The sequence below is a fragment of the Eschscholzia californica genome, unplaced genomic scaffold, assembly GCF_041429995.1.
Source record: "Eschscholzia californica isolate CP2 unplaced genomic scaffold, dmEscCali1.0.p SCAF_6, whole genome shotgun sequence".
Classification (NCBI taxonomy): domain Eukaryota; kingdom Viridiplantae; phylum Streptophyta; class Magnoliopsida; order Ranunculales; family Papaveraceae; genus Eschscholzia; species Eschscholzia californica.
The window spans coordinates 31630110-31642225 of record NW_028238483.1 but is presented as its reverse complement, the minus strand read 5'-3'; the positions used below and the strand labels follow the sequence as shown (position 1 = coordinate 31642225).

The window sequence follows — 12116 nt, the reverse complement described above, 5'->3', positions numbered from 1 at the left end:
AACAAACAAAAAGAAGTTAAGACCATTGCTTAACCGACATTCATAAAAGATAATGGTGTGTATTTCTTTTTCTAGTTTCATATCTGAAATTCAATTGTAGATTTCAATTTACTTGAAGAGTCTGAATTAAGACCCTTGGGTACGGTAACTGACCCAAAGTTTAACAATAAAAGATGAAGGCCACCTATACCAGTTTAACAATAAAAAACAGACACTCAACAAAGACAGACATTGTATTTTCTATGAGAAATGCTAAAGTTACAAAAGATTTTGACAAAAGATAGTTCCCAGCTGATGTGGCGGTTGTGGTTTGAAACTTTGACCAAATTTAGGCCGTTGAAAGATGAATATCACAACCGCCACATCAGCTGAGAACTTTCTTTTGTCAAAATCCTTTGTAATTCTAGCATCTAACAATAATCAATTTAGCATATAACAATAATCAAATTGTTAGCATATAACATCGACTCAATGTGAATCTATCTGATGATTCTGATAAGAATAAAATATAAAACATTCTATAATTTTTTTTTTGTTGAACTAAAAAATTCTATAATTGTTAGCATATAACATTGACTCAATGTCAATCTATCTGATAATTCCAAAATAACTATCAAATCTTGTGACTACAGGAAAACATATTCATAAATCGAGTGCTGACCCATTTTCTTATTGGATTGACCTTATTCTATTATAAAAAACAAACCTTACTTATTGTGGGTCTAAGGTTTCAAAGACCTGTAACGCTCCAAATCCAGATTTTCACGTCGGCCGCCATGAAAAGTTAAACTTAAAGCATTTCTACCCAGAATAGTAAACACAATCGATATACACAATATCCGCCTTGTAAAGTTTATGTAACAAAGGAAAAACCCAACCATCAACTCTTTTATTTATTGATAATTAAATGACAAAAGCCTAGGACTTTTCCCTTATTTTCTTCGTCGACGACAAGGTGTGGGTACAGTAATTAATTGTGAACTTAAGTTGTCATACAAGGAGGAAGTGGACTGTCGCATAAGCCTATGTTTCCCTCAAAAGAAGATGCTGAGAAATTGGTCGTATGAGGAGGTATTTTCCCGCTTAGCTGATTAACTGATACATTAAATTCTTCAAGCCTTGGCAAGTTTATTACCTCAGAAGGTATGGCTCCCGTAAGTTTATTATTGGATAATATAATTGACTTTAAAAATGTCGCCTTTCTGAGCTCAACTGGTATGTTACCTGATAAGCTATTGTTTTTAAGATCTAAAACTTCCATTAAAACTAAATCTCCTAGGGAACTTGGCAGTGACCCTGCTAACTGGTTATTCGAAAGTACTAATCGTCTAATGTACAACATAGCAGGATAGTTTGCAATATTTTCATCGATAGAACCTTCAAACTTGTTGTTAGATAGATTAAGTCCATTATAAAGGCCAGTTCCTCCATAAGGTGAAATCTTCTTCGCGAAAAGCACCTCCATTCCTCCGGTGAAGTTGTTTGACTGAAGATCGAGTTCCACAAGAAAACTTAGGTTTTTGAAGGAGTCAGGAACAGCTGAATGGAATTGATTGTTTGCTAAATTTAGTGTACTAAGACTAACCATATTACCTAACCACTGTGGTAATTCTCCGGTTAGTCTATTATTCGATAAATCAAGTAAGCTCACTCGAGGAAATGGTGATTCCAGAGGTGGAAGCTCACCTGTTATCCCTGTATTAGCTAACTTGAGTGTGAGAAGATGCTGTAGATTTACTAACAAGTTTGGTATGCTAACTAGACCCAGCGGATTAAATGACAAATCTAGATATTGTAAATTCGTCAAGTTACCCAACTGTTCAGGAAGTGGTCCTGATAGCCTATTTCTTGATAAATCAACATATTGAAGCCTCTGAAGATTGCCAAAACTTGAAGGGATTTCACCCGAAATATGGTTGTTTGCTAAGAACACATTGGTTAGACTCTGCATATCTCCTATGGATGATGGCAAACTACCGGATAGCTTGTTATTGTCAATAACCAAAAATACAAGTTTCCGGAGCTTCCCAATCGATGCGGGTAATCTACCAGTTAGCCTGTTACTGGATAACCAACACCACTCGAGAGAAACTAGATTGGAAAATGAATCAGGTATATTACCGGATAGCCTATTTCCGTCCATATAGAGTCGGACTAATTTGGTCAATCCTCCAACTGAACGCGGAATGGACCCATTTAACTGGTTTCCAGACAAGTGTAGGTACATAAGATTCTTTAAAGAACCAATTGTGCTTGGGATTCTTCCAGAGAGTTTGTTTCCTCGGAAAGTAAGAAATGATACTGACGCTAATTTCCCAATACTTGGTGGAATAGGACCAGATAGTTCGTTCTGGCTTAGATCAAGATCCGTAACGGATGTCATAGATTCGAAAACAGAAGATGGGAGTACACCAGAAAGATGAGTATAAGTGATAGACAACTGGACCAGTTTAGATAAGTTACCAAATGAACTTGGAATGGATCCAAAGATCTGGTTCCTGCTCAAATCTAGGACTGTTAGGTTCTTTAAATTACCTATTGTGCTTGGAATTGTTCCTGAAAATTGGTTTCCATTCAAACTGAAATAAGTTAACGATCCCAATTTTCCAACGCTGGGTGGAATGACACCGGATAACTGATTGAAGCTAACGTCAAGCTTAGTAAGGGAAGTCATAGATGTGAAAATGGAGGGTGGAATTTCACCCGACAACTGATTGTTTTGGAGGTAAAGCTCACTGAGTTTGTAAAGATTTTGGAATTCTGGAATTGAACCTGAGAGTTGATTCTCACTGAGAAAGAGTTGAACAAGGTTTGACAGATTTCCAAGTTCGATTGGTATTTCTCCACTCAACCCAATGGCACTAAGATCAAGAATGCGAAGAAATGAAAGATCGCCTAGAGATGGAGATATGGTTCCAGTCATATCTATGTACTCGTCGCTAGTTATCGACGTTGCTCCAAGTTGAACGCTAATGACACGACCTGTGCTCCGGTCGCAAGTAATACCATTCCATCTGGTGCAACAATCAGAGTATGTATTCCAAGTTATTAACCTTTGATTAATATCATTGGTGATCTTATCCTTGAAACCTAGCAAAGCTGTTCTGTCTATCCCATTACATGCTTGGGTTGTCTTTGAAAATGTAGAGATAATGGAGAAACAAACTAGGAAGTGGAGAAATGAGAAGAATCTCATGATTGGTTTAGAACAATGTGATGAAACTTAATGGATGAATGAAAGATGGGAAAACTAGATCCTTTTGTAGTCGGTTTGACAGGAAGGTTTGACTCGAAAACGCATTGCGTACGGGCACAATCCAAGTTTGGAGAGTTTATCATATTAAAAGAATACCGACGTAATGACTAGTTGCTAAATCTGGATTTAATTATAATATATAATAGATGCATGTGGGATAAAAATATGAATCCTATAACTCTACGTCTCCTATGGTGCATTGGATTGGATAAGAATGCCATCAAAATTTTCGGTTCGAAAAGCATTAAGAGTGGCGGAGTCAACTCTCTTATCGATTCAAGAGCTTTAATGTTTTTACGAAGTGGTATTCATTCATTGATGCTTAAACCAAGTCATTACATAAGACATCAAAGTTGGAATTTTGACTTCTCAAATAAAAAACAAGTCCCATATAGTGTCCACTTCACTAAAAGTAATACAAACTGTAGACAAATACAAAACATCCAGGTTGAAAGGATGCTGCAAAAGCATACAGGGGGATGAAGAAATTTAGCCTAATTAATACAAAATATAGAAACATCAGCAAAATCGAAGAACATAAACAAAATGCAAATTCCAACTAGATAACAAGATTGCACAGTTAACAAATTATTAAGAAAATAAACTATTCGAATTTCTAAGTAGTTTTATGCATTTTCGCTTCACTAGTTACCTCAAAGTATATATTCGAATTGCTTAATTGACGTTTTCCTATGTGGACTTGAAACAAAACTAATGGCGTATCACGCTTATGTGGACATCTAGAAAGCATGGGTTGTGGGTATTAGTCTTCCTCATCATGGGTAGGGCCTTATGGTTAGATTTTGGATGTAGAATAAGTGCTTAAGTTTCTATAGTGTTTTCTATCTTGATATATACTAGTATCAAGATAATGTTGGATAAGCATTAATATTAGGTTTCTTATTTTCTGTTTTCTGTTTTTATTATTTAAAGGAATACTTAGTATTAAGGTCAAACGAAATTATCAACATTAGCATTTGGATCAAGAGTTTGTTCGTTATAGGGTCTGAGTCATATGCTAACCGTTGACCCAGTTGACTACAGACAGTCGTTAACAATCGTTAGTTTTCGGACCCAAATGCTAATGCCGGTACTTTTTCATTGACCCTAGCATTAACTTTACCTTTTAATCATTGGAACATGGACGTCTTAAGGAAAAATGGTGAAAGATGTGTGGGTTTCAGGGGTGTAAACATATCGATGGGGAACTTGTCAGACGTAGAGCAGAGCCTAGTCCTTAGCTAGCCCTTCCATCATCATTAGCGCTACGAAAGACGCAAGCCCTGACCCACGAACCCGCCAGTAGAGAGTCAGAGACACCGACGACCTACCAGTAGTAGAAAGACAAGTTGTGTTAGCATAAGTCACTCCAACGGATCTACTCCTTAGCATATGACCCTTCAATGTATCAAGGAAATAGTCCTGAGAACTTATCCGATGAGATTATTAGAGGGCAACTGTATCAAACGCTCGGGAAGAAAATTAAGTCCATGTGATATTTGTAAAAACTATCTTGGAAAGTATAGAGAGTTCCAGTAGAAGAAAGACGAGTGTCATGAGAACAAAGAGAAAGTGATCTAGAGCATTTGTAGGGAAATAATATGATATTTCCAGCCACTGGTAAAACAATTTTCCCGTCGGCGAGACGCCACTGAATCGAGCCTGAAACATTATGGTGATTGACCACTCCTTTCCTACCGAGACGAATACTACATCTCTCTGAACTAGATGCTTATTGTTGTGGCATCAATAACAAAAGCGACATCCACCCGCACTATCGCTTTTACTGTTGTGGCATCAACAACAAAAGCAACAGTAAGTTGCACTGTCACCTTTTTCACAATTAAAGACTCATTGGGATGAACGTGAGACCATTATGCCTCCCCACCCTTGTGTTATGGTGTTTGGAAGGCGAGTTTTAAATATCGCAACACAATCTGCATTATGGAGTGTTTAGAAGGCCTTCATGACAAGTTTGTTGTCGTTCGTAGCAGTATCCTTCACATGGACCATCTTCTTCCATTCGGGAAAATTTATAATCTTATCAAGCAGGAGTAGCAACAAGATAGCTTTGTTGGCTCTTCCTTCGATTATGCTGCCCTGGGGGCCAAGTTTCAAGTGGCTCACCTACCAACTCCAGATGCTCCACAACAAGGAAGGAAACACCTCTGCTATTATGTTGCAAAATGGTTGGTAACTCCATACAAAAAAGTTCTGACCATGGCAAGAGACAGGGTCATTCCACATTTTGGTCCTTCCTCCGAGGAAGTCCTTGCCCCCCCCCCCCGGGATCCTTCACGCGAATTAACCTCTAGCTTCCACTTTTTCTTCTTCTGTCTCTAGCACTACACCACCTAGTGACCCTATGGTTACTCTCGGTCTATTCAGGATCGACATAAACCCAGCCATTAGGCAGACTACATTCTCTCTAGTTTTGAATCTTTGCATTCCAGAACTCCTTATAGTTGGTTGACTATATCGCCTTTGACAATCTTAGCCCTTCCATAAGGCCTTTCTCACTTCTATCATCACGGCTGAAGAACCAACGTCTTATAAGGTTGCTTCTTCTTCTCCTGTCTGGCGTGAGGCCATGGTGAAGGAGCTGACTTCTGCTCTCGAGGCCAACAATACCTCGACCCTGACTTCTCTGCCACCTGGAAAGCGACCCCTTGGTTATAAATGAGTCTACAAAATTAAATGTCGCTATGATTCTTCCCCTGCTCCAACTTGCTGGGGGGATGGGTGATGGTTAACAAGGGTGCCCCGACCGATGAGCAACCTCAATTCGACCAAAATAGAAGATAGGGATCAAAGATCCTCCCTAATTTGAATATGTATCGTTCTATTTTTGTAATTATCCTTCAAACCTCAATGTAATATTATAATTGACAAATATCTGCCTTGTAAAGTTATCTAACAAAGGAGAACCCCAACCATCAACTCTTTTATTTATTGATAATAATTAAATGACAAAAGCCTAGGGACTTTTCCCTTATTTTCTTCGTCGACGACAAATTGTGGGTACAGTAATTAGTTGTGAACTTAAGTACAAGGAGGAAGTGGACTGTCACATAGGCCGATGTTACCCTCAAAAGAAGATGCTGAGAAATTGGTCGTATGAGGAGGTATTTTCCCGCTTAGCTGATTAACTGATACATTAAGTTCTTCAAGCCTTGGCAAGTTTATTACCTCGGACGGTATGGCTCCCGTAAGTTTATTGTTGGATAATATAATTGACCTTAAAAATGTCGCCTTTTTGAGCTCAACTGGTATCTCCCCTGATAAGCTATTGTTTTTAAGATCCAAAACTTCCATTAGAACTAGATCTCCTATTGAACTTGGTATTGACCCTCCTAACTGGTTATTCGAAAGTACTAATTGTTTGATGTAAACCATAGCAGGATAGTTTGCAAGATTGTCAGCGATAGGACCATCAAACTTGTTGTTAGATAGATTAAGTCCATTATAAATGCCAGTTCCTCCGTAAGGTGAAATTTTCTTTGCGAAAAGCACCTCCATTCCTCCGCTGAAGTTGTTTGAGTGAAGATCTAGGTCCACGAGAAAACTTAGGTTCTTGAAGGAGTCAGGAATAGCTGAGTGGAAACGATTGTTAGCTAAATTTAGCAAACTAAGACTAACCATATTACCCATCCACTCTGGTAATTCTCCAGTTAGTTTATTATTCGATAAATCAAGTAAGCTCACTGGAGGAAATGGTGATTCCGACGGTGGAAGCTCACCTGTTATCCCTGTATTAGATAACTTGAGTGTGAGAAGATTTTGTAATTTTGATAACCAGTTTGGTAGGCTAACTAGACCCAGTGGATTAAACGACAAATCTAGAGATTGTAAACCTGTCAAGCTGCCCAAATGTTCAGGTAGTGGTCCTGATAGCCTATTTCTTGATAAATCAACAGTTAGAAGCTTAGTAAGATTGCCGAAACTTGAAGGGATTTCACCAGAAATATGGTTGTTTGTTAAGAACACATATGTTAGACTCTGCATATCTCCGATGGATGATGGTAAACTGCCGGATAGCTTGTTATTCTCAATAACCAAAAATACAAGTTTCTTGAGGTTCCCAATTGATGTGGGTAATCTACCAGTTAGCCTGTTATTTGATAACCAACACCACTCTAGAGAAACTAGATTGGAAAATGACTCAGGTAAATTACCGGATAGTCTATTTCCATCCATAAAGAGTCGGACTAATTTGGTTAATCCTCCAAATGAACGTGGAATGGACCCATTTAGCTGGTTTCCAGCCAAGTGTAGATACATAAGATTTTTTAGAGAACCAATTGTGCTTGGGATTCTCCCAGAGAGTTTGTTTCCTCGGAAAGTAAGAAATGAAACTGACGCTAATTTCCCAATACTAGGTGGAATGGGACCAGAGAGTTCGTTCGAGCTTAGATCAAGATCCGTAAGAGATGTCATAGATTTGAAAACGGAGGATGGAAGTACACCGGAAAGATGGGTAGAACTGATAGACAACTTGACCAGTTTGGATAAGTTACTAAATGAACTTGGAATGGATCCAAAGATCTGGTTCCTGCTCAAATCTAGGACTTTTAGGTTCTTTAAATTACCTATTGTGCTTGGAATTGTTCCTGAGAATTTGTTTCCATTCAAATCGAGATAAGTTAACGACACTAAATTTCCAATGCTCGGTGGAATGACGCCAGATAGTTGATTGAAGCTTACGTCAAGCTTAGTAAGGGAAGTCATAGATGTGAAAATGGAGGGTGGAATTTCCCCAGATAGTTGGTTGTTTTGGAGGTAAAGCTCACTGAGTTTGAGAAGATTTTGGAATTCTGGAATTGAACCTGAGAGTTGATTCTCACTGAGAAAGAGTTGAACAAGGTTTGATAGTTTTCCAAGTTCGAGTGGTATTTCTCCACTCAACCCAATGCCACTAAGATCAAGAATGCGAAGATCTGAAAGATCGCCAAGAGATGGAGATATGGTTCCAGTCATATCTATGTACTCGTCGCTCTCCGTCGACGTTGCTGATCCACGTTTTAGGCTAATGACACGACCTGTGCTCCGATCGCAAGTGATACCTTCCCATCTGGTGCAACAATCAGTTTGTGAAACCCAAGTTATTAACCTTTGCATAGGATCATTGGTGATCTTAGCCTTGAAACCAAGCAAAGCTGCTCTATCAATGGGATGACATGCTTGGGTTGTCTTTGAAAATGTAGAGATAAAGGAGAAACAGACTAGGAAGAGGAGAAATGAGAAGAATCTCATGGTGATTTTAGAATAATGTGATGAAAGTTATAGCATGAGATGAATGAATGATGAGAAAACTAGCTCCTTTTATAGAAGATTTGACAGGAAGAGTTTTGGAGTTATTATAATATTATAATAGTTTGACCCGAAGACGCATTGAGTACGGGCACAACCTAAGTTCCGAGAGTTGAACATATTAAAATAATACTGACGTAATGTCGTTGTTCACTACTTGCTAAATCTGGATTTAATTAAAATATATAATATAGACATGAGGGGGAAAATATGAATGCTATAAGTCGACGTCTCCCATGGTGCATTGTATTGGATAAGAATGCCATCAAAATTTTCGGTTCGAAAAGCATTAAGAGTGGTAGAGTCAACTCTGTTATCGATTCAAGAGATTTAATATTCTTACGAAGTGGTATTCATTCATTGATGCTTAAACCAAGCCATTACATAAGGCACGAAAATTGGAACTTTGACTCGTCAAATAAAAAAGAAGTCCCATAGGGTGTGCATTTTGCTAAAAGTAATACCAACTATAGACAAATATAAGACATCCAAAAAACAATTGTTGGAAAGGTTGAAAGGATGCCGAAGAAGCATAGAGGGCAATGGATAAGTTTATCAAAATTAAACTAAGATAAAGTATAAGAAAAATTAAGAAAATTGAAGAGTCTAGCTGCGCATAAACAAAAGGGAAATGCTAACCCCAACTAGATAACGAGAGAACGATTATAATCAATTGCACTGTGAACTAACGAAACTAACGTTGAGAAGTCATTGCGATTTTGTTTGTGTCTTGAGTTTGAAACCTAAACTTTACCCTAGACGCTTGCCGTTTTAGCCAGTTTACTTGGATCTAAGATTCCAGTCGAGATATACTTGGTGAAACAAGATTTTGCCTTTGAGAAAACACATAATTGATGTAAATTTTTTTTTTCTAGTGACCTATATTTCTTTATTATTGTAGGACTATGAGAAGAATCTTTCAATTGAGACATGGAAGAATGAAACATTTTGTATTTGCAACGATTATTTTCTCCGTAGAAGTAAATGTGATCATGTGAAAGATGTTGTATTAGGTTTCGTTAATTAGGATCTCAAATGGTTGGCCAATTCAAGCATCATCTTTGTTGGTTGTGTACGTTTTATTGTTGTGTCTACTTCGATAGCAGATCAAAATGTTTGTAGATGTCGAACTAAAAACTAATCGATAATGAGCATAAAGACCCTTGCTATTATTTAAGTTGTCATGAGACTTTTATTTTAATCGTGACAAACTATTCTCACAAGTTGAAATTGAGGTTATTTATATCAACAAAAACAAAATCAACTAATTAAAAGGAAAACCAGAACTAAGTAAATAAAATAAAAAAAAACGTTTTGGTAGAAACTAGAAAGGCATGATCAGCTCTATCTTTATGCTTTGAACAAAAAAAAAAGAACTCTTCTTCATGCTAGGATTCACTATTTTATTCATCCACTGGGCTCAAAATCCCCCCATATTTCCATTTGTTGAGAGCTAATTGTGAGTACAGTTACTTGTTATGAACTAAGTTAACTTACAAGGAGGTAGTGGATTGTCACACAACTCTATGTTGCCTTCAAATGAAGAGGCCGGAATTTCGGCATTATAAGGCGGTATTTTGCCACTCAGATGGTTCATGGACACGTTAAATTCTTGAAGTTTCGGCAAGTTCAGTACTTCTGAAGGTATAGAACCTGTAAGGTTATTATTAGATAACACAATGGAAATCAACTCTGTAGCATTACCGAGCTCAAAAGGTATTGGACCTGATAGATTATTTCTTGACATGTCAACAAATTGAAGTCCTTGAAGATTTCCTAAACTTGAAGGGATTTCACCCGAAATATGATTGTTGAAAAGATACAAATATTTTAGGCTATGAAGATCTCCAATAGATGATGGTAAACTACCTCTTAGCTTGTTGTAGTCAAGAGACAAAGACTGAAGTTTTTGGAGCTTCCCAATTGATGTTGGTAAACTACCAGTCAGCTTGTTATTAGATAAAAACCAATACTCAAGAGAACCTAGGTTGGAAATTGAACTAGGAATATTACCCGATAGCCTATTGTTATTCATATAGGCTCGGATTAAATTTGATAATCCACCAAAGGAGCGTGGAATGGACCCGTTTAATTGGTTACCAGCCAAATTAAGGAAATTCAAGTTCTTGAGATAACCAATTGTGCTTGGGATTCTTCCAGAGAGTTTGTTCTCTTGCAGAGTGAGTAAGCGGACGGACGCTAATTTCCCAATGCCCGGGGGTATGGCTCCAGATAGTTCATTTTGGCTCAGATCGAGCTGCCAAACGGATGTCATTCTCTCGAAAAAGGAGGATGGTATTGCACCGGATAGATGATTGAAGGCAAAAGAGAGGTAGCCTAATTTAGAAAATCCTGTTAAGGAGCTTGGAATGGATCCGGATAGTTGGTTAGCACTCAAATCTAGTAGTGTTAGGTTCTTAAGAGAACCCACTGAGCTTGGAATTGTACCGGAGAATTGGTTTCCGCTAAGAGCAAGATAGGTTAACGATGCTAAGTTCCCAATGCTTGGTGGTATGTCACCGGATAGTAGATTTCCATCCAAACGAAGCTCTGTAAGGGATGTCATAGATGTGAAGATGGAGGGTGAAATTACTTCGGATAGATCATTGTATTGAAGGTAAAGCTTATTGAGTTGGTGAAGATTTTGGAAAGTTGTTGGGATTGGACCATAGAGGCCGTTGTTGTTAAGATGGAGTTCATTAAGATTTGATAGTTTTCCAATTTCTGGTGGTATTGTTCCACCCAAATCAAGGGCACCAAGATGAAGAATGCGAAGCGATGAAAGATTCCCAAGAGATGGAGATATAGTTCCATGCATATATGCTACGTTATCACCAGTCACCGAACCCCCACGTACTAGGCTAATGACACGACCAGTGGTGGGATCACAAGTAATACCAGCCCACTTAGTGCAACAATCGGTGGAGTTAGTCCAAGTCAGTAACCGTGAACTATCATCACTGACATTAGCCTTGAAGGCAAGCAAAGCTTCTCTATCGATGGGATGACATGCTTGGGTTGTCTTTAAAAATTTAGAGATGAAAGGGAAATAGACTATGAAGAGGAAGAGTGAGAAGAACCTCATGGTCTTTAAAGTTCACTACTGAGATGTTTGATGAATGAAAAGATGAGAAAACTTAGCACCTCTTAAAGAAGGTTTTAAGAAGAGAAAGGGTTTGGAAAGAAGCTAAGTTGACAAGTTAAGGAACCATTAATTAATTAAGTTTGGATAATTGGTAACTAATTAACTCACACAAACAGAAATAATAAAGGTTACTTGTTAAATCTTGATTTGATGATGATAAACTATATGCATGTTGGTGAAGAGTCAACTCTTATGGATTGTAGAGCCTCTCATGGTCAAATCCTGCCAATACACAAGGCATCAATGTTGAAACTTGTTTAAAAATGGTTCCATAAGATGTGGGTTGACTTGACTTTGGAGTTGCATATAATTTTCTGATCAAGGATGAACATGTTATCTTTGAAAATAGAACTAAATTTGAAGATTTGAATCACTACTTTCCATTCTAACTCTTTATCTTTTAAT

At 37.8% G+C, this 12116-nt stretch overlaps 3 protein-coding genes across 3 annotated transcripts; all 3 read right to left on the bottom strand.

The window, feature by feature from the left end:
• Window positions 1–858: 858 nt before the first annotated feature.
• Window positions 859–3313, bottom strand: LOC147533567 (uncharacterized). Its single transcript, XM_086648095.1, has one exon. It carries the CDS (start codon window positions 3194–3196, stop codon window positions 983–985), a length of 2214 nt encoding a protein of 737 aa, XP_086504221.1. The 5' UTR covers window positions 3197–3313; the 3' UTR covers window positions 859–982.
• Window positions 3314–6180: 2867 nt separating this feature from the next.
• Window positions 6181–8548, bottom strand: LOC147533566 (uncharacterized). The gene has a single exon (XM_086646487.1). It carries the CDS (start codon window positions 8507–8509, stop codon window positions 6299–6301), a length of 2211 nt encoding a protein of 736 aa, XP_086502613.1. The 5' UTR covers window positions 8510–8548; the 3' UTR covers window positions 6181–6298.
• A 1187-nt stretch (window positions 8549–9735) lies between these two features.
• Window positions 9736–11815, bottom strand: LOC147533565 (uncharacterized). Its single transcript, XM_086646490.1, has one exon. It carries the CDS (start codon window positions 11649–11651, stop codon window positions 10050–10052), a length of 1602 nt encoding a protein of 533 aa, XP_086502616.1. The 5' UTR covers window positions 11652–11815; the 3' UTR covers window positions 9736–10049.
• Window positions 11816–12116: the final 301 nt, after the last annotated feature.